At 41.8% G+C, this 25517-nt stretch overlaps 1 protein-coding gene across 4 annotated transcripts in view; it reads left to right on the top strand.

Annotated features, from left to right (window-relative positions):
• The window catches only part of KDM4C (lysine demethylase 4C), a 410581-nt gene extending 388755 nt beyond the window's left edge, over nt 1-21826 (top strand). For all 4 annotated transcript variants that reach the window (XM_003823391.6, XM_008977026.5, XM_008977029.3 and 1 more), the window contains 3 exons: nt 11419-11538; nt 15965-16057; nt 20731-21826. In XM_003823391.6, coding sequence (XP_003823439.1) covers nt 11419-11538; nt 15965-16057; nt 20731-20907 — 390 coding nt within the window. In that variant the 3' untranslated portion in view covers nt 20908-21826. The remainder of the gene's footprint in view (nt 1-11418; nt 11539-15964; nt 16058-20730) is intronic.
• Nucleotides 21827-25517: the final 3691 nt, after the last annotated feature.

Here is a 25517-nt window from a genome sequence, read left to right as displayed (position 1 = left end):
AAGAACAAAGGTCAGAAAATAGGCAAGAACAAAAAGGAGGCTGTTCAGCCGCAGCTATGGGCAAGACCAGACCACAGACGCCATCCAGGAAGGACACACTGCCTCCCCTTATGTGGTGAGACTGGACCTAGCCTCTGCTGTAGGCCTGTGGGTGCTGCTGCTGCTGCTGCTGTCTGAGAGAATTCTCTCTTCTACTTGTTTCTCTGCATCTCTGATCACAGGTTCTAAATCCTGGGTTGGTGCAGCCCACTGGCCAGGCCTCTGTAGCTGTCTTTGCTGTGAGGGAAGCTGGGGAAGGGAGTGTCTGGCAGTGTTCAGTGACTGTGATGTCAGGCCAGCTCAGCCCCCATTAGACTGGGGAGAAGGGGGTTCCAAATCTGGGCAGCCGAACAGATGACAGATAGCCACTATGATACTTACGTGGCTGTCAGTCAGTCTTGTTAATCCCTGCCAGGGTCCAGTAATGAGCAGTGATTGTCTCTGGAAACGATAGCAGCTGTTGGCATTTCGCCCCAGGTCACCTAAGCATTCTCCCCAAGGGGGACTGCCAGAGGAGCCAAACTATATGCCGATTAACTACTGGGAACACATGTGCCACGTCTTCATTTGATACAACTCTGCTCACAGATGGGGCTGCCTGCTCTGTGGTTTATACACGTAAGGAGTAGTCATGGGGGTGGGGATAGGCTAAGGCAACATTTGAGGACAGCAGCTTCTAGGGGTCCCTTTAGAAGGGTCTCGTAAGAGTTCCAAGAACTCAGTGACTTCAGAATTCAGGTAAGCAGACTGGCAGATGAATTTTTCCTTTTAGTTGATGGAGCAAGTAGAGGAGTTTGGCCCTGACTTTGGCAGGAATGTAATGACACCATCCTCTTGCCCTAGGTTGAGTACTCCTATCAGTCCTTGAAGTAACTGAACACAGCCAAAAGGCCACTCTTCACCGTGGTTATGATTTCTGTCTTTAATTTTCACATCATCTATTTAGTACTGCAGCTACGGGCTTGCTGGCAGCTCCAGACACCAGTGTCCTTGTGAACAAGGCTCTGGTAGATTTCAGGCGAGTTTACACATCCCTGGAGGCAGTACAGCAAACGGCAAACAGCTATTTATGTTAGGTGAAGATGAACTGCTTCAAAGAGTCTAGACAGCAACTGAGAAAAATGCATTTGTCAAGGTTTTAATGCATATAATGTTCCAGCAAAGGTGTTTACTTACTCCAATAACATACTAAGTAAACTGCATTAGGAAAAGCCTCTTTAGTATTTTACATCCTTTTCTATAACTGACCTTAGATTCTAGATTGCTTAAAAGAAGTCGCCCAAGTCAGAGAGAGCTTTGGGGATACCTGGAATTCTCATTTTTAATGTGTGCCCCAGGGTTGGGAACACGCTTTGAGAAGCTGTGCTCTAGTGCCTGGTTCCTGGTGCTGAACCCAAGGATATGTGAACCAGCTGGAGACCTGTAAGAGGGAGGGCAGACCACTCAAGTTGTTGCATTTCACAAATTAAATCCCTTCATTTTTAGACCTTTTGATATACTTAATTTTTTTCAGACCTTTTATTTATTTATTTTTTAAATTATACTTTAAGTTCTAGGGTACATGTGCACAATGTGCAGGTTTGATACATAGGTATACATGTGCCATGTTGGTTTGCTGCACCCATCAACTCGTCATTTACATTACGTATTTCTCCTAATGCTATCCCTCCCGCAGCCCCCCACCCCTCAACAGGCCCCGGTGTGTGATGTTCCCTGCCCTGTGTCCATGTGATCTCATTGTTCAGTTCCCACCTATGAGTGAGAACATGCAGTGTTTGGGTTTCTGTCCTTGCGATAGTTTGCTGAGAATGATGGTTTCTAGCTTCATCCATGTCCCTTCAAAGGACATGAACTCATCCTTTTTTATGGCTGACATGGTATTCCATGGTGTATATGTGCCACATTTTCTTAATCCAGTCTAACATTGATGGACATTTGTGTTGGTTCCAAGTCTTTGCTATTGTGAATAGTGTGGCAATAAACATACATGTACATGTGTCTTTATAGTAGCATGATTTATAATCCTTTGGGAATATACCCAGTAATGGGGTTGCTGAGTCAAATAGTATTTCTAGTTCTAGATCCATGAGGAATTGCCATACTGTCTTCCACAATGGTTGAACTAATTTACACTCCCACCAACAGTGTAAAAGCGTTCCTATTTCTCCACATCCTCTCCAGCATCTGTTGTTTCCTGAGTTTTTAATGATCACCATTCTAACTGGTGTGAGATGGTATCTTGTGGTTTTGATTTGCATTTCTCTGATGACCAGTGATGAGCATTTTTTCATGTGTCTGTTGGCTGCATAAGTGTCTTCTTTTGAGAAGGGTCTGTTCATATCCCTTGCCCACTTTTTGATGAGGTTGTTTGTTCTTTTTCTTGTAAATTTGAGTTCTTTGTAGATTCTGGATATCAGCCCTTTGTCAGGTGGGTAGATTGCAAAAATTTTCTCCTATTCTGTAGGTTGCCTGTTCACTCTAATGGTAGTTTCTTTTGCTGTGCAGAAGCTCTTTAGTTTAATTTCATGCCATTTGTCAATTTTGGCTTTTGTTGCCATTGATTTTGGTGCTTTAGTCATGAAGTCCTTGGCCATGCCTGTGTCCTGAATGGTATTGCCTAGGTTTTCTTCTAGGGTTTTTATGGTTTTAGGTCTAACATTTAAGTCTTAATCCATCTTGAATTAATTTTTATATAAGGTGTAAGGAAGGGATCCAGTTTCAGCTTTCTACATATGGCTAGCCAGTTTTCCCAGCACCATTTATTAAATAGGGAATCCTTTCCCCATTTCTTGTTTTTGTCAGGTTTGTCAAAGATCAGATGGTTTTAGATGTGTGGTGTTATTTCTGAGGCCTGTGTTCTGTTCCATTGGTCTATATCTCTGTTTTGGTACCAGTACCATGCTGTTTTGGTTACTGTAGCCTTGTAGTATAGTTTGAAGTCAGGTAGCGTGATGCCTCCAGCTTTGTTCTTTTGGCTTAGGATTGTCTTGGCAATGTGGGTTCTTTTTTGGTTCCATATGAACTTTAAAGTGGTTTTTTCCAATTCTGTGAAGAAAGTCATTGGTAGCTTGATGGGGATGGCATTGAATCTATAAATTACCTTGAGCAGTATGGCTATTTTCACGATATTGATTCTTCCTATCCATGAGCATGGAAAGTTCTTCCATTTGTTTGTATCCTCTTTTATTTCCTTGAGCAGTGCTTTGTAGTTATCCTTGAAGAGGTCCTTCACATCCCTTGTAAGTTGGATTCCTAGGTATTTTATTCTCTTTGAAGCAATTGTGAATGGGAGTTCACTCATGATTTGGCTCTGTGTTTGTCTGTTATTGGTGTATAAGAATGCTTGTGATTTTTGCACATTGATTTTGTATCCTGAGACTTTGCTGAAGTTGCTTATCAGCTTAAGGAGATTTTGGGCTGAGACAATGGGGTTTTCTAAATATACAATTATGTCATGTGCAGACAGGGACAATTTGACTTCCTCTTTTCCTAATTGAATACCCATTATTTCTTTCTCTTGCCTGATTGCCCTGGCCAGAACTTCCAATACTATCTTGAATAGGAGTGGTGAGGGAGGGCATCCTTGTCTTGTGCCGGTTTTTATAGGGAATGCTTCCAGTTTTTGTCCGTTCATTATGATATTGGCTGTGGGTTTGTCATAGATAGCTCTTATTATTTTGAGATACATGCCATCAATACCTAGTTTATTGAGAGTTTTTAGCATGAAGTGCTGTTGAATTTTGTCGAAGGCCTTTTCTGCATCTATTGAGATAATCGTGTGGTTTTTGTCATTGGTTCTGTTTATGTGATGGATTACATTTATTGATTTGTGTATATTGAACCAGCCTTGCATCCCAGGGATGAAGCCAACTTGATCATGGTGGGTAAGCTTTTTGATGAGCTGCTGGATTCGGTTTGCCAGTATTTTATTGAGGATTTTTGCATCAGTGCTCATCAGGGATATTGGTCTAAAATTCTCTTTTTTTTGTTGTGTCTCTGCCAGGCTTTGGTATCAGGATGATGCTGGCCTCATAAAATGAGTTAGGAGTCCCTCTTTTTCTGTTGATTGGAATAGTTTCAGAAAGAATGGTACCAGCTCCACTTTGTACCTCTGATAGAATTCGGCTGTGAATCCGTCTGGTCCTGGACTTCTTTTGGTTGGTAGGCTATTAATTATTGCCCCAATTTCAGAGCCTGTTATTGGTCTATTCAGTGATTTAACTTCTTCCTGGTTTAGTCTTAGGAGAATCTTTGTGTCCAGGAATTTATCCATTTCTTCTAGATTTTCTAGTTTATTTGCATAGAGGTGTTTATAGTATTCTCTGATGGTAGTATTCTCTGTGGGATCAGTGGTGATATCCCCTTTTTCATTTTTTATTGCATCTATTTGATTCTTCTCTCTTTTCTTCTTTACTATTCTTGCTAGCGGTCTATCAGTTTTGTTGATCTTTTCAAAAAACCAGCTCCTGGATTCATTGATTTTTTTTTAAGGGTGTTTTGTGTCTCTATCTCTTTCAGTTCTGCTCAGGTCTTAGTTATTTCTTGTCTTCCGGTAGCTCTTGCTTCTCTAGTTCTTTTAATTGTGATGTTAGGGTGTCGATTTTTAGATCTTTCCTGCTTTCTCTTGTGGGCATTTAGTGCTATAAATTACCCTCTACACACTGCTTAAATGTGTCCCAGAGATTCTGGTATGTTGTCTTTGTTCTCATTGGTTTCAGAGAACATCTTTATTTCTGCCTTCATTTTGTTATGTACCCAGTAGTCATTCAGGAGCAGGTTGTTCAGTTTCCATGTAGTTGAGCGGTTTTGAGTGAGTTTCTTTATCCTGAGTTCTAATTTGATTGCACTGTGGTCTGAGAGACAGTTTGTAGTGATTTCTGTGCTTTTACATTTGCTGAGGAGTGCTTTACTTCCAACTATGTGGTCAATTTTAGAATAAGTGCAATGTGGTGTTGGGAAGAATGTATATTCTGTTGATTTGGGGTGGAGAGTCCTGCAGATGTCTTTTAGGTCTGCTTGGTGCAGAGCTGAGTTCAAGTCCTGGATATCCTTGTTAACCTTCTGTCTCGTTGATCTGTCTAATATTGACAGTGGGGTGTTAAAGTCTCCCATTATTATTGTGTGGGAGTCTAAGTCTCTTTGTAGTCTCTAAGGACTTGCTTTATGAATCTGGGTGCTCCTGTATTGGGTGCATATATATTTAGGATAGTTAGCTCTTCTTGTTGAATTGATCCCTTTACCATTATGTAATGGCCTTCTTTGTCTCTTTTGATTTTGTTGGTTTGAAGTCTGTTTAACCAGGATTGCAATCCCTGCTTTTTTTGCTTTCCATTTGCTTGGTAGATCTTCCTCCATTCCTTTATTTTGAACCTGTGTGTGTCTCTGCACATGAGCTGGGTCTTCCGAATACAGCACACTGATGGGTCTTGATTCTTTATCCAATTTGCCAGTCTGTGTCTTTCAATTGGGGCATTTAGCCCATTTACATTTAAGGTTAATATCGTTATGTGTGAATTTGATTCTGTCATTATGTTGTTAGCTGGTTATTTTGCCTGTTAGTTGATGCAGTTTCTTCATAGCATTGATGGTCTTTACAATTTCTCATGTTTTTGCAGTGGCTGCTACCGGTTGTTTCTTTCCATGTGTGGTGCTTCCCTCAGGAGCTCTTGTAAGGCAGGCCTGGTGGTGACAAAATCTCTCAGCATTTGCTTGTCTGTAAAGGATTTTATTTCTCCTTCATTTATGAAGCTTAGTTTGGCTGGATATGAAATTCTGGGTTGAAAATTCTTTTCTTTAAGAATGTTGAATATTGGCCCCCACTTTCTTCTGGCTTGTAGGGTTTCTGCTGAGAGATCTACCGTTAGTCTGATGGGCTTCCCTTTGTGGGTAACCCTATCTTTCTCTTGGCTGCCCTTAACACTTTTTCCTTCATTTCAACCTTGGTGAATCTGCCAATTATGTGTCTTGGGGTTGCTCTTCTCAGGGAGTATCTTTGTGGTGTTCTCTATATTTCCTGAATTTGAATGTTGGACTCGCTTGCTAGGTTGGGGACGTTCTCCTGGATAATATCCTGACGAGTGTTTTCCAACTTGGTTCTATTCTCCCCATCACTTTCAGGTACACCAATCAAACGCAGATTTGGTCTTTTCACATAGACCCATATTTCTTGGGGCTTTGTTCGTTTCTTTTCACTCTTTTTTCTCTAACCTTGTCTTCTCACTTAATTTCATTATTTTGATCTTCAATCACTGATACCCTTTCTTCCACTTGATCGAGTTGGCTGTTGAAGTTTGTGCATGCATCACAAAGTTCTCATGCCATGGTTTTCAGCTCTATCAGGTCATTTAAGGTCTTCTCCACACTGTTTATTCTACTTAGCCATTCGTCTAATCTTTTTTCAAGGTTTTTAGCTTCCTTGCGATGGGTTTGAACATGCCTCTTTAGCTTGGAGAAGTTTGTTATTACTGACCTTCTGAAGCCTACTCTGTCAACTCGTCAAAGTCATTCTCCCTCCAGCTTTGTTCCATTGCTGGTGAGGAGCTGTGATCCTTTGGAGAAGAGGTGCTCTGATTTTTAGAATTTTCAGCTTTTCTGCTCTGGTTTCTCCCCATCTTTGTGGTTTTATCTACCTTTGGTCTTTGATGTTGGTGACCTACAGATCGGGTTTTGGTGTGGATGTCTTTTTTGTTGATGTTGATGCTGTTCCTTTCCGGTTGTTAGTTTTCCTTCTAACAGTCAGATCATTCAGCTGCAGGTCTGTTGGAGTTTGCTGGAGGTCCATTCCAGACCCTGTTTGCCTGGGGATCACCATTGGAGGCAGAACAGCAAATATTGCTGCCTGATCCTTCCTCTGGAAGCTTCGTCCCAGAAGGGGAGCCACCTATATGAGGTGTCTGTTTACCTCTACTGGGAGTTGTCTCCCAGTTAGGCTACATGGGAGTCAGGGACCCACTTGAGGGGGCAGTCTGCCCTTCCTCAGAGATTAAATGCCTTGCTGGGAGAACCACTGCTCTCCTCAGAGCTGTCAGACAGGGAGGTTTAAGTCTGCAGAAGTTGTCTGCTGTCTTTTGTTCAGCTATGCCCTGCCCACAGAGCTGGAGTCTAGAGGCAGTGGGCCTTGTTGAGCTGAGGTGGGCTCCACCCAGTTCAGGCTTCCCAGCCGCTTTGTTTACCTACTCAAGCCTCAGCAATGGCAGACGCCTCTCCCCCAACCAGGCTGCCACCTTGCACTTCAGTCTCAGACTGCTGCGCTAGCAGTGAGCAAGCCTCCATGGGCACGGGACCCACCAAGCCAGGCACAGGAGAGAATCTCCTTTCTGCTGGTTGCTAAGACCTTGAGAAAAGTGCAGTATTTGGGCAGGTGTGTCCCATTTTTCCAAGTACAGTCTGTCAAGGCTTCCCTTGGATAGGAATTGGAAATCCCCTGACTCCTTGTACTTCCCAGCTGAGGTGATGCCCCACCCTGCTTCAGCTCGCCCTCTGTGGGCTGCACCCACTGTCCAACCAGTCCCGGTGAGATGAACCAGGTATCTCAGTTGGAAATGCAGAGATCACCCATCTTTTGCGTCAATCACGCTGAGAGCTGCAGACGGGAGCTGTTCCTATTTGGCCATCTTCCAGACCTTTTATTTTTAAAAGAAACTTTTTTACCCCGAATGAAATCTTACTCAGAAACCTTATTTGTAAATAAAATCAAAGTTCTACTCTGAAGCCCTCATAGGTCTCCCCCCTTGCAAGGACCGTGAAGACCTGCACCCCACAGAGCCATGGGGTTTAGTGTGACAGGCCTCACGTGTGGGTGCAATGCCCTCTGTCTGTCCCTGGCTTGGGCTGCTGGGCTTTATTGCCTCCTAGTGTCTCACACACATTAGGTGGTCAGTAAATAGGTTTTGAATTAGTGATTGAAATAATTTTGGTGACACCCACCAGCTTCTACTTTGGAGAGATCAGAGAAGCCTAAATCTCAAACCTTTCAACTTCTTTTCATCGGCCCACATGCTTCTAGTCTCATTCTTGTTTAAATTTATACCCCACATAGTCATAGGAAGTTGCTGGCAAACTCAAAATGTGAAACAGCTGATGAATTGACACTATTTCTTTATGGATGAAAGTAGATGTTACAGAAATAAGCTCTTTTATGTTTTACTCCGAGCTACCTTAACTTCATTTGGAAAGTAGCTAAGGAGTAAATAATGAATTTTACATACTAAATAAAGTTATATGCTAATCAAAATATATGTCCTTCCAGCTGAATGACCTGTCGAAGGGTGAGAAAGGAGCTGTTACGGATGAGAATCGTGCCCCCTGGTTTTGGAGGTGGGGGAGGCACAGAATAACTTACCTTGTTACATAGTTGGTTTGTTATTTTTCTTCTTCTATAAGTAAAGAAAAAGAGTTCTGAAAGCAAGAAGATTGAGAAAGCAAACTGAAATGTCTTCTTGAGTTTGGCATGAAAGATTATGAATTTTGTCTTTGTGGCTGATAGAGAGCAACATTAGGATACAGAGCAACGTTAGGAGGAGGCTGAGCAGTAAGTGGTTAGTTGAGGTCAGGCACTGCCAATGCTAGATTAAGATTTCCTGTGAGTGAAAGGTGAATTTACAATTAGTAATAGAAGATATCTAACTATCTCAGGCATTGTTTCCAAAAGGTTTTTGAAAAAAGAATTGTCACTTAGTAAAGTTCATCTATTCAGTTTGTTAATAAAACTATGTTTTTAAGATTAAACTGCTCGAATGCAATTTATGCTTGTCTAGTCCACGTTTCTATGTCCCTCACCTCTCCTTGGTGATATGGTAGCTAAAATTGCAAGTCAGGATTTATTTTGAGGGATTTTATTTTAAAGGTTAATAAAGTTCTGCTGAAGGGCAAATCTGTAAAATTAAGGCCCTAAATGATAAAGAAAGGGAGGCTGTAACTCTCCTGCTTGAAAGTGGTTTGTGGTGGGTAAGAGAGTGCAGGGTACAGCCTCATGTATTTCCTGAGGCGTTGACTTGCCTCTGTTGGGATTCGAGAAGGACCCAATAAATAGCATGTCTCGCCCTGCCTGAGGAAAAGCGAGACAAAGGAGTCAGGATTTGGAGATGTAAAGTATCACCTTTATGAGTAATAAAGCAGATATTGAGGAGTGTGGCTTATATCTGTGGGCAAACAGGTTTCAAATACTGGACCCTGGAATTAGACAGGCTTACCTAGTGATGGGCAGTGCAGGCAAGTGCAGGCTCCTGTCCGTGGAAGGAGCAGAGCAGAGTGCAGGTTCTCTGTCTGCATGATGGCTCGAGAGAGAAAGGGAAGGAGCTGAGCTAGAGGTCACCAAACTTTCTTGGCTTGCAGGCACCCTTAGTACCTCAGCATGCTTTTTATAGTGCCTCTCAGTCAAAAGAAGTACCTAACAGTTCTATGTGTTAAGTAAATTAGGTCCAAATAACTCATCAGTATTAGTAAGCTAGGTGCCTCACAAGTGTCACCGTGCTTCTCTTGAATGTATCCCACAGGGTCCCTGTGAGTTTGCTGTAGCACTGCAGAGCACCATGGCACATAGTTTGGGAAATCCTTCAGAATTCAAAAATAAAATTAAGTCGTAACTAATCCTCTTGTAAAAGGCTAAGAGGGGGTGAAGATGAGCCAGATGTATTACCCAAGTGGAGATCCCTCCACATGGGAGACATCTTTAGCAGCGGGAGAAACATATGCCACCTCCTGCCGTCACACTTACCCCAGCACCTGGGCTTCAGCTCAGAGGAATCCAGAGCTGATGCGACTCTCTAACCTCGGAGACTGACACATGTAATCAGTTTGTACTCAGAAGCTATACCTTCCAGTGTTCTCGGTACCACATAAATCTTGGGAAGGGAAATGGAAAGAAAGGTGATAACCCCATGGGAATACATCTCCACAGCCTACCCTTTCAATTCCACATGCCCTGAGGTCAAGTATTATGAGGGCCAAGGATAGACTTACTTTCATTTGGCTAAGTTAGATGCATATTGTCAGTTCTGTAGAGCCTCCGAGCAAACTATTTTTTTCTTTGCTTTAGCTCTAATGGAAGCATAGCCTGCAGTTAGAAAAATGAACAGCCGGGCCTTCCATGTATACTCCTAACCCAGCAATCAAATGGCCACTCCTTTATAAGGCACAATTTCTATTAGTAATAAGAAATAGTACATGGTAGATTTCCAATCATAAACAACTAAATACTTCCTGTGTATGCCTCTCATTTAAACCACAGAATATGCCCAGTCTGCATTTATAGCTTGATTGGTCAAGTGTGCATTTCATTCAGATTGTCCTCATCGGTAAAATACCAGTATTAGCAAATCATGAATTGCTAAATGTGCAAAAATAAAAATTACCATAGTCAAGTATTTAATTCCCTAGTATTAAAATTGTATTGTGTCCTACTCAATACATACAAATTTAAAAGTTTGCAAACTATGTCTGAGCAAATGTTTAAATGTTTTACTAACTTCCCTGTCCCCCTGCCACGCCTTAAAAAAAAAAAAAAAGCACCTTTCAGGATTAATCACCTGGGGAGTTTGCTCTGAATTACTGCCTTGGGAGGTGGCAATATGAAACAGAAGATCTGAAATGAAAAGATTCTGGTTATGGGTGCCACCATGATTACCTGCAGAAAAAGGTGGGCTAGTCAATTAACAGGAGATGCTGGCAGAAGCACATTTATGTAGGGGGGTCCAGGGGGTCTTTAGAAGGGGCGTGCTAAACAGGACACACCCACCCAGCTCCACCCGCCATGCTGCAGGTGCTCCTGTTTTCCCTTCCCTGCTTTATTGGCAAGTCCTACCGGCTTCAATCGCACGCCATTTGTCCCCTGCTCCACTTCCACCTGGGTGTCTTTTAGTCTCCCATAGCTTCACTCCTCCAGAGATCCTGGCAACTTAAAGCCTCGCAGGAGTCTCAGTTTCCTTGTCAGTAAAATGGGGATAATTAATAGTCTTTTTCTATGTCATGGGGTGATTATAAGATCACATGAGATGTATGCTGAAGCATTTTGTTAACTGCAAAATGCTATATAAATGTCAGGTGTTATAAATCATTAGCTGGTCTATTCCTCAGCTGAAGCGGTTTCTATGCATATTTTAGTAACCCCCTAAACAATTCTTTTTCAAATAGCAAATGTAAATGCTGCTGTTTTTTTCTGCTTGGATTATGGTGGCTCCTTTGCAACTTTATGATGTAGGCTGAATCTTTAAATACTCCTTTGGCTCATATCTCTTCCCCTGAACACCCATGCGAGATCATAATCCATAAAACACAGAGGCAATAACTCCTTTTAATTACCAGGAGTTCATCATTTGCTAAGTTCTAAATGCAGTCACTTAGGCACTCCTTTTGAAAAGCCTGTCTCTGTTTATTCTGCAGAGCCGAGACTGTCTGAAGCTGGGCCCACCTGCCGAGGGAGAAGTCGTCCAAGTCAAGTGGCCTGATGGCAAACTCTATGGAGCAAAATATTTTGGATCAAATATTGCCCACATGTACCAGGTGGGTTCTTCCTTCTCTGTGATGCTTGCTAAGATTGACATGATAAGTCAGAAGGAGATAGTATCTCAAGTGTGCTGCTGAACAATAAGCCACATGAATTTGGGACACCTCTTATTTTATGCAGGAGGCAAAGATTCAATGTGTAATGACCCAGGTCGAAACCCTGGAGTTTTATTACCAAGTTGGACACTGGGAAACTCTTAACAGCATTTGATGAATGGTTTAATTGTAAGGAATATGGTTCTGCCAGAAAGATAAGTGACTAGAAGACAGGCTGCCTCCCACTGTTTCTGTTGTATGGGGAACGACTAGTTGGCGGATTCATCTAACCTTCAGCCAAGACAGCGATGGCCACTCTTCAGCCAGCAGCCCCTGAATTGGTGGCTTTTGCTGAGAGACATAGTCTCCCCACTCCCTGCTATCTCAGCAAAGCTAGACAACAGTGCATTGACATAGATGTGGCCAGTTAATGTCACAAGGAGCTGATGATTATCATCCACCCAAGCTTAAAGGAATGCTTGTTTAAATGAAAAGTACAGCTATCAGTTGGACGTTCTGTTCACCAGGGAACCCTACATAGTATTAAAGAGTATATATACAATTTTAAAATGAATTACTTTTATTTCACCCAGACATGAGAATGAGTTAAGCTTTAATAAGGGGAACAACATGGATAGCACGTGCACATTTATATTCCTTCAGAAAGGTTTTAAAAGGGGACATTTAGAGCCAATACATTGTAGAATTTTCAGTAACACTGTGTCAGAAATCAAGATTCTCAGGCTAAACTGTAGAGTGAAAACAGGAAGGTTGAAGTAAAAGGAGAAAAAGCAAGAAGGTTCAGGCCTGTTGAAAAACAGCTTGAGAACGATAAGACTGTCAGTTTCAACAGAGAAATTGTTCAAAGACTGATAAGGAGCAAGAGCTTAAATGGAAGAGTGCATTGTAAGATACTGCGTCAGGACCTGGAGCACAGTGTAATTAAAGGTGTTCAAAGAAGTTTGAAAAACTTAGGAGAGAGTGTTTTTCATGGTCTAGAAAAACCTAAGGGGAATGGATAGGGGAGGATGTATACACATACATTGTGTGTGTATGTGTGTCTGTGTGTGTAAAGGCCATTTCCCCCTTTGCATATGGTATTGGTGACAGTCTCAAGAAACAAATTCAAGTTATTTATAATAGTAAAGGTACTGGAGCTTCATTGCATTAGAAATGACCAGAATTAGGCAAAAATTGCAAGATAGGCTATAATACCGGAGGATCCTGGAAAAGAAGCATTACTACATAATGCAAAATAAAATAATTACATTTAATTAAATAATAAGTGCAAAAGTAAAGCTTCTTACATGTAGCAAAGCCATTTGCTACATGAAAAGAATCACATAATGAGAATATGTTGAAATTCAGGCTAATTAGTAATCAGTGTGTTAACTTCAGTTGAATTTATGATGGTCTATCAACATAAAACTATGAGCATATTTATAGACTCAATGAAAAAGTTAAGATTAATATTAAAATTGTCTCTCAAGCACAAGTAGTTTAAAATTCCTCATTAAGCCAAGTGGCCTTTTGAGATCTTTTTGTGTTTTGTGTCTAACTATTCAACTTCACCATCAAATAAACAAAGACAGTTTTAAAAATAGATATGACAGATAAATAAATACCTGCTGCACAGTGCTTAATATCCTAGGCATATGCATTTTTTGACCCTCAGAGTAGTCCTACAAAATAGATGTTATTGACTCCTGTCTTACAAATGAGGGAAGAAAGGCTGTGAACAAAATTTTTAATGATTGAAGAATAATTTTTTAATAATTTGTCCGAGAGCACACAGCTGGTAAAGAGAGGGCCAAAATTCTCTCTCAGCTCTGCCCTAACTAGGGTGGACAACCATCCCTGCTTGCCTGGGACCATCGCTGATTTTAGTACTGAAAATAACTACATCCCAAGGGACCCTTGAGTCCCAGGCGAACTAGGACGGTTGGTTACCCTGGTCCTAGCACAGCATACTCCCTTCTAGGTTTGTAATTGCCTTTTGTCTTTTAGATGTTTTAAGTCTAAAACAAATGAAAGTAGGCACAGGTGGTTCTAGCTATGCTATCAACTAAGTTGTGTAAATCAGATGACACTGTGGCCTAGTTAAATGTTAAAGAAATGTTTCTGCTCAAACAAGGCCAGGAAGAAAACCCTTCCCATTGTTAGCCCTCCCGGAAGTGACAGCAAGGGTTCTCATGTGACTGGCACCTAATTCCACTGTATTGTTTAGCTTATTCAAAATGCTAACAGTACGTGGATAATAATACGTTCAATTGTATGTTTGATCTTTATTAAGACCGTGATGGATGTTCATCAACCAGAATTGGTAACTTGTGCCTGAGAGACATACCCACCTGGGTGTCTCAGCAAAGCTAGACCAATGCATTGGCACAGATGTGGCCGGTTAATATTATCATCCACTCAAGAGAGTGTTTGCTTAGTGCAAAGTGCAGCGATATATCAGTTGGACATTCTGTGAATTAAACAATAAGTGTAGCTGGGCACAGTGGCTCATGCCTGTAATCCCAGCACTTTGGAAGGCCGAGGCAGGCAGATCATCTGAGGTCAGGAGTTCGAGACCAGCCTCGCCAACGTGGTGCAACCCCGTCTCTACTAAAAAAAGGTATAAAAATTAGCCAGGCATGGTTGGCGGCATGCTTATAATTACAGCTACTTGAGAGGCTGAGGCAGAAGAATCACTTGAACCCAGGAGGCAGAGGTTGCAGTGAGCCGAGATCGCGCCGTTGCACTCCAGCCTAGGCAACAAGAGCGAAACTCCGCCTCAAGAAAAAACCAAAAACCAAAAAAAAATTAGTGTAAATTTTTTTCAAACTCTAGATTTTTTTTTTATTAACATGGCACAGCTGTGTGGTTTAACTTACCTTTTGACTAGAAGTATAAGCATATTTTCATTTCTTTAAAAAATTCAGACAAAATTTAGGGACTTCAAAAATACCATGTGGTTCAGAGTTAGAACACATTAAGTATTCTACTTGATTACATCCCTTTTGTTTCCTGCTAGATTAGTTCATGTTGTATTAAACCTAAACCAATCTAAACCTAGGTGCTCTAGGTTTCTGTTAGCTGGTGTTATTTACCTTTTCTTTGACAAAATCTTTTAAAATCTTAAAAACAATTGGTTATGAAATTATTTGCTTCCATTTGGTTAGTGCGAGAAAAGTTTTAAACATTTTGTTTTAGATGATGATGTATTTTCACACATTGATGAGGTTTACATGTTAGGAAGTTGAGAAACAGATTTTCCCAGCTCCTTTGATGGCATTTGATTGAATTTGACACATGAGTTTTGAAAGTTCAAGCTCTGTAAGAAAATGCATAAATTATTTTATCTGGGAGGATTATTATATAAGAGTAATCAGGCCGGGCATGGTGGCTGACACCTGTAATCCCAACACTTTGGGAGGCCAAGGTGGGAGAATTGCTTGAGTCTAGTCAGACCTTGTCTCTACTAAAAAACTACAATAAAATAAAATAGCTGGGCGTTGTGGCACACAGCTATGGTTCCAGCTTCTCAGGAGGCAGAGGTGGGAGGATTGCTTGAGCCTGGGAGGTTGAGGTTGCAGTGAGCTGAGATCAGGCCACTGCACTCTAGCCTGAGCAACACGGCAAGGCCCTGTCTCAATTTAAAAAAAAAAAAAAAGGGAATATATTATCTTTTCTTTCACAGAGAGAAACAATTCTCCTTGTTACGTTGTCAGAGCCTCTTAAAGAAATGAACCGTGTTAACAGGCCCAACCCATTTTAATGCTAAATTTCCCACAGTCTCATGTTTTGTGATTTCCATTTGATCAGCAGCTACTTTTCTTTGTTGTTGCTTCGCCAGATAAAGTTTTCATATCCTGTATTCCAAGACACTCATTTCCAAGAATTTTGGCCTGTTTTAAAATGTATTTTGTATTTAGTTTATTTATTTATTTTTTTGTTTTGAGACGGAGTCTTACTCTGTCACCAGGCTGGAGTGCAGTGGTGCGATCTCAGCTCACTACAACCTCTGCCTTCCAGCTTCAAGCGGGTCTCCTGCCTCAGCCTCCTGAGTAGCTGGGACTACAGGCATGCGCCACCATGCCTGGCTAATTTTTGTATTTTTGTTAGACAGGGTTTCACCATGTTGGCCAGGATGGTCTCGATCTCCTGACCTTGGGATCTGCCTGCCTCAGCCTCCCAAAGTGCTGGGATTACAGGCGTGAGCCACCATGCCCGGCCTCTACTTAATAAGGGAAATAACTCTTCTTACTTCCTTGGTTGTTGGCTGGTTCCCTTGTTTGTTCTGTTTGAGTCCTTTTCATCTTTTCATGTAGTTAATTGGAGGCTTTAAAAATGGTCGGTGCTGTTTTTTTAATATGTATCATGTTATCTTATCTTTCATTAGGTTGAGTTTGAAGATGGATCCCAGATAGCAATGAAGAGAGAGGACATCTACACTTTAGATGAAGAGTTACCCAAGAGAGTGAAAGCTCGATTTGTAAGTGCTGGCAGATGCCACTTGGGGACCTGCCAAGTGAATTCCTTGTCCTCACCTCATGTTTCCCAAGCCCAGCAGGAAACATACTTGGGCTTTTGGATTAATTCTAAAAAAAGCCAATGCAACATTTTCCTTAGTGGAATCTATTGAATGCAAACTTCAAATTCAACCAAAATCGGGGAAATTAATGCATGTGCTTTACTTTTCTTCTAATGAAGTCACATGATGCTTCTTTGTGTTGACATTTATTGGTGCACAAAAATACTTACTGAATGTGTGCTCTGTGCAAAACACCAGGAGCAAACAAAGATACCATCAAGGCATTTGCAATCTTGTTAGTAGAAGCAACATTAAAAGTATTCAGGAGTAGATCAAAGGGGACTCGGCATAATTGAATGTCTGTCTATTCTTTTATAGGTTTTTCATGGATTGACTACCTTCTGTCTCAGAAAGTTACTGATGTTTGTGTCAGTTCATCATTAAGCTAAACTCTGACTTTCATAATAAAAGGGATAAACAAAGCCTAAATGCTAGTTGTGGGAATACTAAAGCAGTTTTTTAAAAAGGAAATAGTAGTTTCATGCCCTCACATACCATTAAAAGATGAACAAACATGGACAAATATTCAAAACTGAAGTCGTTGAAAAATATAATTCACAATAATTTAGACTTCATATTATTGTATCATAAAATATTTAGTGGACCCTGAAATGAAGTCAGTTTTATTCATTTAGAATTATATCTATTGTATCTGTGAAATGATAAATCCTAAATAGAGAAATTTGAATGGATGGGGTTTTTCTGACTAAAATGAAATTTTTTTTCTGAATAATTCAGTTTAGTGAGTGCTTATGATATACTTGTCTGCACTGATAGAGTCACTATAGATTATTTGGTTATTTTGGAAAAACCAAGGGTTTTCTTAAATCAGGGATGTCCAATCTTTTTGCATCCCGGGGCCATACTTGAAGAAAAAGAATTGTCTTTGGCCTCACATAAACTACACTAACAATAGCTGATGAGCTATTAAAAAAAAAAAAAAAAGCAAAAAAAACTCATAATGTTTTAAGCAAGTTTACAGATTTGTGTTTGGCCGCATTAAAGCCATCCTGGGCAGCATGCAGCGCGCGGGCCATGGGTTGGACAAGCTTGCCTTAAACGTTCAGTTGTGTATGCAGCTTTTTTCCAGTCAGATGGGATCCTGACAGCAGAGTAACTGCATCAGGTGGGAACTGACTTTCCTCTCAGCTGCATCCTTCAGAGGAAGGTCCTTCAAAGTGAAATCGTCAAGAGGAGTGGTGGTATTGCTGCCCACTCGATGGGAAATGTGGCTCAGAGGGGACCCACACACCTGTAAATAGAGTAACTACTAGATAATGACAGCAAGCAAAGAAAAAATTAAATATTCCTGTTGTAAAGATACCAGCCAAATCTTACCAAGACCGAAAAACCTTAGATGACTTGTCGCTGTTCTGAGACCTGAAATTTCTTGAGAAAAACTTTCCTTTTCGAGATGTTAGAGATAGCTTCGTCTCGTTCTGTATTCCTGTCTTCCTTGGACTCCCCTCTTCCCTGCCTTATTCCCAGCTCCTCCCGCTCCTTTCTTTTCCTTTTTCAGCACCTAGAGATTTAGAGGATGGGGAGTGGAGCAGGTAGCCTCTCAAAGTCTCTTGGGTCTTTCATTTTCTAATCGATGTATGACTAAGCATCCTACCAGCTGAGTCTTGTAGATTTCAAATACTGTTTCTTAATCACATGAGAAGAAAGCTCATTGCTTTCATACTCTGATCACAATCTCTTTGTTTCACAGTAGATTTCGCTCAGATACCAGGATGCCTTCCCCTGTGGCTGTCTCTGAACACAGGTCCTGGATTTTCTAAGGTCTATTTCACTGAACAAGCTCACCAACATTCAATTTTTTTTTTTATTCTCAGAAAAAATTTTTAATTAAAAAAAAAGTGAAAATATGTAAATCACATCCATACACTCTGAATGCAGCCTGCTATTCTGAGCGGCTAAGCCAAGTAGAAAATATCTTAGGGAACAAAGGCTCACAGTCACTAAGTCCTGTTGGCAACCTTTATTGAATCAAAGACATACACAGTCTTGTCGTAGCCAGCCTGTTTCTCCCCTGGGTTGGTACATAGCCCTCAGACCCTTGGTTAGTCTGTCTATGATTATTACTATTTTTTTTCCAGTTGGCAAAACAAATCTAATTGGAAAACTCATTGATGGAAGATGTTTTATGGTTAGAAAAGTCTTTTTTGTTTTTTAAGGATGGAGGTTAGCAGCCCTTGTCAGGAGGCCTTGTATTTTAATGACTTCGGCTCACCCAGACACACGCTGACTGGGGGGAAACTGTTCAAAAGAGCCAGCAGTCCACCTCAGTGATTGTGTGGGGTTCTTTTCCACTCACTTCAGAAGCAGCCCCGTTACCTTTTATTGTCTCACAGAATAACCATAGCAACGGTGCATAATTAGCTAGAGCTCCTGGTAAATCGGTTTTATTATTGTATTTGAGAGGCCGACTTTTGCTGTTTCTGCACAGTGGCAACACTTTCACAGATGTTTTATTTTCTTCTTTGATAACTTTAGCACTTACAAAAGTGAAAGATTACTCAGAGGAAGTATTTTGCCAAGAATGAATGAAACAAAAGTGTTTTCTCCTAATGGCAGAGGGAACCCAACCAGCCCATAATGATTTAGTTTTCTTCTCTAGTGAAACTAGGTGGTATCTGGGGGAAGCCGTGGAGGTGGCCTGTTACCCTGAGTAACTGTCCCATGAACTGGCTGGAAACATGAACAGCTTTACACTTCGGTACATTTTTTGTTTTCAGGCTTCCTTGTGGCTGTTTTCTTGTTTTTCTCTTCTTTACTATGGACCGTGTGTTTTCAAGTCCTAAAGTGTCTTTCACCTCTGTCTCTGCCAGCAGCCAGGGGAAGCAGTCTCAGCACAGTGAAATGTGCTGTGTGTCGATGTCATCAGAAGTCATCCACCTCAGTGAAAACAGCTGCCAGTGCATTTTAGGAGGCAAGATAGTAGGGAATTGGGAAGCAAAAATAGTGCCTACCATAGACTTTAGGCTTTATCTGATTATCACAGAAAAAGCCACACGCCCTCACTCAGCAAACACTTACTGAACAGCAGCCAAATACTAGCCACATTGTTTGCTGTGGGGAACACATGTAATATTGGGTACACAGTCCCTAATATCCTCACCTTTATGGGGTTCCCCTGATGGGGAGAAACTTACTTGCCCCTTACCTCTACCACTGCCCTCATCTTACTGAGTGGATGTGTCAGGGCCACAGGAGTCCCAAAGAAGGACCCTTAAGCTTGCCGAGGGCAGAGACAGTAGAATAGAATAACTTTCACAGAAATGAAACAGTGTGTCCAAAGACAGAGAAGCATGGGGCCCTGAGCCAGGCAAGTATGACCAGGCCCTGCAACTGATGCCGTCTGAGCAGAGCACGGGGCAGGCTTCTGGCCAGGTTATGTAGGTCTAGCCTGGGGAGTGGGGATGTCATCTTGAAGGCAGTAGGTTGCTGGAAAATTACAAGCAAGGGCATATGATCATGTAGAGTCGTATAATAAGAGGGCTTTTAGAGAGCTTTCTTTCAGTGGTACTGTGGGAAATAGGTTGGAGGTACAGCATTTATTGCAGTGCTTTGCAGAGGTGAGGGCCTGCCCCATAGGGTAAGGATCAAGAAGAAAGGCTGAAGGGCTTCAAGGTACATGCAGGAGGAATCCTGGACACGGTGGGGAAATGTCTACAGTGCCTTTAGGTTTCTGGCCAATGTAACGGTGCATGGGCATGGTGGTGCCTTTTATGGAATGTAGGAAGGACAGCAATGGAGAAGGAAGGCTTTCAGTTCAATTTAGGACAGGTTGATTTGAAGGGCCTCTGAGACAGGGACTTTGTGATGCCTGCTGGGGAAATGCACTTACAGGCCTGAGCTGGAGCAGATGTGAGCATCTCCTGCAGACACTGAAGCCAGGGGTGTGGGCACAAAGGTCCAGGGAACAGGAGTGGAGAGGAGAAGGCCCAGTGCCAAACCTTAGGGCATCGTAGTTGAGCAGATAGTTAAGAAAGGGAACCCCTGAGACATCAAAAGTGAGCAGCCAGAGAAGGAGAAGCAGGAGAGTGGCTTTACAAAATGACAGAGAAGAGAGCTTTAAGCAGTAATTAGTTGGCAGACTAGTCAAGTCAGTTTAGGGATAGGAAGGTGTCACAGGAATTAGCAACTAGGACTTCATTCAGCAAGAACAGTTTCAGGGAAGGGGTGGGGCAGAGGCCCAAAGCTAAGTAGGAGTAAAGGTAACTTAGAGATGACTGTTGACATTTGTCAGAAACCTCGCTGGGCAAGAGCCAGAGGGGAGATGAAAAATGAGGGAAGTTTAAAACGAGAAGACTTTAATCTTGCTTTTGTTTGGGGAAGGTCCCTGGGGTTGGAGGGTGGGGAGATCCTAGAGAAAGTAGGGCTAAATGGAGCCCCCCACTTTGGGTGGGAGAGGCGAGGGAAAGCCCAAAGCCATGCCTGGGGCCCTTCTAGCCTGAGCTGGTGACCTGGGCATCTGCACCCTAACCCCAGCTGACCGAGTCAGATCTTTGTCCAGTGTTCTGAAGATCAAATGCCGTGCCCTTTTGCAATATAACACCAGCTGCTTTTAGTCCACAGCCTCTGACATGCGATTTGAAGACACATTTTATGGAGCAGACATTATCCAAGGGGAGAGAAAGAGACAAAGAGTGCTGAGCTCCAGGTTTAAGAATGAATATGTGGCCGACCCTGTATACCGCACTTTTTTGAAGAGCTCTTTCCAGAAGAAGTGCCAGAAGAGACAGTAGTCTGCATGCATCGCTGCAGGCCACAGAGCAGCTTGGGTTGGAAGAGAGAAGATGAAGGGACATCCTTGGGGCTGTGCCGTGAGTTTTGCTGGCATAGGTGACAGGGTGTGTCTCTGACAGTGGTAAATCGGGTTTCCAGAGTTTGGTCACCAAAAATATAAAATACACACAATTAATTGGACACAGCAATCTGAAATCATCTCTAGTCTTGCTTTCACTTGTGAGCAATTGTCTTCTATGATCCCAAAGAAGTTTTCTAAGTGAAAGGAAATACTAGTGAATCACCCACAAGGAAAAGCCACTGCCACAGAGGAGGCGGGTCCCCTTGTGCGGCTTAGGGCCCTGTCAGGAAACACACGGGGACCTCTTTCTCTAGCTCCAGCAGGTGGCACCTCGGTACCCAGCGGGTAGGGCGATAATTTATATATTTTCCACAGTCAGGGAAGGACTCTCACTTATTTGTTTCAAATTGCAGTTTTTATAAAACATTTTTAAAACACAAATGGCATGTATGCTAATGAGATTTACCCGTGTGCTATCTGTATTTCCCTTGTACAGAACTTTTACATTTTTGAATATTCCTATTACTTTTGATTGTGTCTGATGGGAACTGAGTTGTTGGCCTTTGTGAAATGAAATTTTTGGCTCTTGAGAAAGAATTCTTATGAATTGTTATGCGAATTTTATATATTTAAAGAGGGAGATCTGGGGCTGTTATTTTTAAACACTTTTTTTCATAATACATATTCCGAGTAGATATTTATAAAATATATGTTTCTTTCATTATGTGTTTGTAAAATTAGAGTTTAAATAAATATGCTTTGATGCATAGTTTTGAACTAATGTAACATGATTTTTCTTTTTTAAAACAGCCTGAAAATGTACTAGTGTTTAAAAATAAAGATTTCCATTTTCTCCAGTCCTGTCTCTGACTTGCTTATTTGTCTGGGTTTAAACCAATAGAAAAACAAGTTTATTGGAGAGCTGGCTATCAGGACATACTGCGGCCCAGGTTTTTCAGACCCTCCTTCTGTCGCTGACTTTTTCCATGGTCGTGGCACATACATGGCGATATTTTTGGAGACAAAGTCCCCTGCCTGCCCACTTCAGTACCAATGGAAGTGTTTTCTTCAACTTCTTCTAGGCCCTGAGTACATCTCAGACCCTTGAGTCTGGATCACTTTTCGTTCCAGGATTCCTGGTCCGCAGCTGTCAGTAGTAGGAGTTAGAGGTCCTGCAGTCCCTCCTTCATTGTATAAATGAGACCCGGAGGATAGACAGGAAAAGGGATGCCCAAGGGCAGGCAGTTTTGGTGACTGCTTCAGTTAACTGGGGCCACCATTTTGCCGCATTGCAAACAATTGCAAAATTGCAAAATCTTAGTGGCCTGCAGCAGAAAGCATTTATTTCTCTCATCTAGGCAGGGCTTGGCCGGACAGCCGTGCTGACCTTGGCTTGGACTAGCTCACACACCTGCTCCGTGGGTCTCCCATCATTCTAGTGGACCCAGTGGGCAGCCCGGATATGTTCTTCTCATGTCAATGGCAGAGGCAGGAGAGCAAGGAAGCCCAGCCAAGTAAGCACATTTCAGTCCTCTATGGGGCACTGGTTAACATCCTATGGGCGAAAGCCCAGAGCCAGGGACTGGGATGGCATTTCAGACTTCTATGGCAAAGGGTATGGGTGTATCCTGGTCCTGGGTAGAGAGTGAAGACCAAAACAGTAAGGAAAGAGCCACAGCTAAAACCCAGTTCCCTAGACTGCTCCCTGGCTGGGTGCTCATATTCCAGAGTACCTTGTGGCTGAACTCTGAGCTGGGGTAGAGCCCACCAGCCTTCTTTTTACAGAGACTAAGCACTGCACATTCTCTACCAGTGTAGTCATATATTTTATCAACTAATCAAGCTTGAATTTTCTATCTCTAGGTTTTGAATGGAACTGACCTGCTGTCTCTATAATATGCCAGGAAAGTAGGCCTGGGTAGGCATTAAGAGGAATTAATCGAAATAGGATCATTTGTTCTGTACAAGTTTGCCTGTCAGCAAGATTTCTGATTGGCTGCCACAGGGAGAAAATGTGCAGAGGTCTATGCGATCTCAAATACAGCTGTTTTTTATAGTCTCACTTAACATATGTGCCTATAACCAAGTACAGCTGTATATGGCCTTAGTAAAATAGTGCTGGCCACAAATGCACTCTGGCTATTGAGAAAGGCACCTTTGTTTCACTGCATTCTGCATAAAGTGGTTATGCAGAAGGCTCTATGACCAGACAGACCGTTAAACCATTTTCACTTACTGTGTGGCACCTCAATTGTGATTTTAATTTTTTTGCATTACACTAACTGCATGTTTAGTGTATATGTGTAGCATAAAATCAGCTGAAGTCCTTCTAGTATTAAAAAAAAATTGCTTAGCTGTGACAATTCTAATGTAACACTAATTGCAAGCCCTTTCTCTGGAGGTTAAGGGATTAGTAAAAACGGCCTGGCATATTTCATAACATTTTAATTCCTTTTTGTGTGTTTGAAATGAGAACAATGTGATTCTTGTCAGTTAACTTTTATTAAAGGACTTTTTTTTTTTTCTAGTTCAACTAGAGAGAAATTGAGAAGAAGCATCCACTGAAGTATCACATGGCTTCTTAGAATTTATTACACATTGTTATTGGGTCACAGCATGTGAAAACATGGAGACCGAGAATACAGAACTGTGTAGAAGTGAATGAGTCTGCCACCTCTCCTTGTACCTATCCAGTGTGAAACAAGGCCGTTCATGCACACGTTACTATAAATGCCCTGGAGGCCTTATGAATAATCATTGGAGCAGTATCTGCTGCAAGATAACATTGTGCTTTATTTTTGCCTTTAAGTAAAAGGAATCTGAAATGAAACACTCTTCATTTCAGGTATAAATCAGCCCCATAAACTTGAAGCTAACCAGAGATCCTGAGGCATTCTCATTACATGAAGTAATTGGTTGGTTGCAAGACTCAATTGTACTGCAAAGTCTTCCTGAGAATTCAGATGAGCAGTTATGAAGAGTTACACATCCTCTCACCCGACATGTTGTAAGAACACATAGCATTGGCCAGTGGGGCGAATGATTTCTAGTCTCTGATGAGGCCGGAACTCTCCAGCAAGTGGGCCTATGACTCAGAAACCCCGGGCAACTTTGAGGTCCCTTTGAGGAAATGAAACTTCATCAGAAGCAGCCGATATTAATGATATATTGAGCATCTATTGTGTACATCCAGTCTTCTAGTCTCCTTGGTGACATTCATCTTATTTTACCTTCCCAGTAAATCAGCAAAATAAGTACCATTACCCTCTTTTATGGAATAAAACTAAAACTCACAGAGGTTGAGTAACTTTTGAATCACTCAACCTTCTCAACGCATGAAGAAAAAATCTGACCCAAACAAGAGACATTGGAGAGGTGAGTCTGAAGCTCAAAAGAAAGGTTAACATTAGAGATATGAGAGATATGAATGTGAAGGCATTATCTTTATTGGCAGATGTAAAAATGTACGGGAAAATTATCTCCTGGCAAAGGCAAAACTATAGGCACAGAAAACAGATCCAGTGGTTGCCAAGGACGAGATAGGGGAAGGGATGACAACAAAGAATGTAAGGGAACATTTTGGGGGTGATGGAGATGTTCTTTATCTTGATTATGATGGTGGTAACAAGACTGTATATATTTGTCAAAATTCATAGAAAACACTAAAATGAGTGAACTGTATGTAAATTACACTTCAATGAACATGACATTTTTTTTTTCCATTTTCCAGGCTTATTCTTCTTTTTTCAACTTTTTTAAGTAAGTAAAAATCTAGGGGAATGGAGGGCAGGCTACTTAGAAAACATATCACATGAAAAAAGAAATGAGCAGAGATCAGAATCCTGGAGAACGGCAAAACATAGTTGGGTAGGAAAAGAGGATCCTGTGCGTGGGGGCTGAAAAACTCAGTAAGGTGGGAAACCCAGGATGCTATGGTTTCCTGGACAGCAAGGGAAGAGCATGTTTCAAGAAGAAGCAGTGGTCAAAGCAAAAAGAAAATGTTACCAACTCCAAGTAAGATTATGTAATTGGGAGAAAGGAGTGCAGAACCCCACACGCAGTCCAGCAACACAATGCTGGGAGGTGGGGAGGGAAGCCTTATCCTGGGTCACTTGCTGCCACCAAGTGTGGAGGGGAATCCCAGACTTCCTGTTTGGTCTTTACTGACACTGTGGAAGCAGGGGCCATGCCTTGCGTTTGATAGGGGTAGGAGGAGTATTGTCAACGTTTTTGTTTTGCGAGATTGCGCCTTTCCCTGTTCTTTGACTAGACAGAATAGACTTTTCCTAGGGCTTTTTTTCTTTTTAAGTTGTGTTTGCTTGTTGGTAGTTGCCATTTACAGGATTTTCCGGTTCCAAGTCCAGGAAATATGGGAGATAAAAAGAAAACGCAGAGAACTGAACCCTGTTCACACAGATTCCTTAAATCCTGAAGTCCTTGTTAGTCTGCTTTCCTCCTTCAACACTTTGTAGTTCTCTTAAGTTTATTTGTTGTACTATGTCTAGGATTTTAAATTATACTTAGCCAGGGAGAAACAAGCCCAGAACA

This window comes from Pan paniscus, chromosome 11 (genome assembly GCF_029289425.2).
Source record: "Pan paniscus chromosome 11, NHGRI_mPanPan1-v2.0_pri, whole genome shotgun sequence".
Classification (NCBI taxonomy): domain Eukaryota; kingdom Metazoa; phylum Chordata; class Mammalia; order Primates; family Hominidae; genus Pan; species Pan paniscus.
The sequence above is the reverse complement of the archived record's forward strand: the minus strand, read 5'-3'. Positions and strand labels throughout refer to the sequence as shown.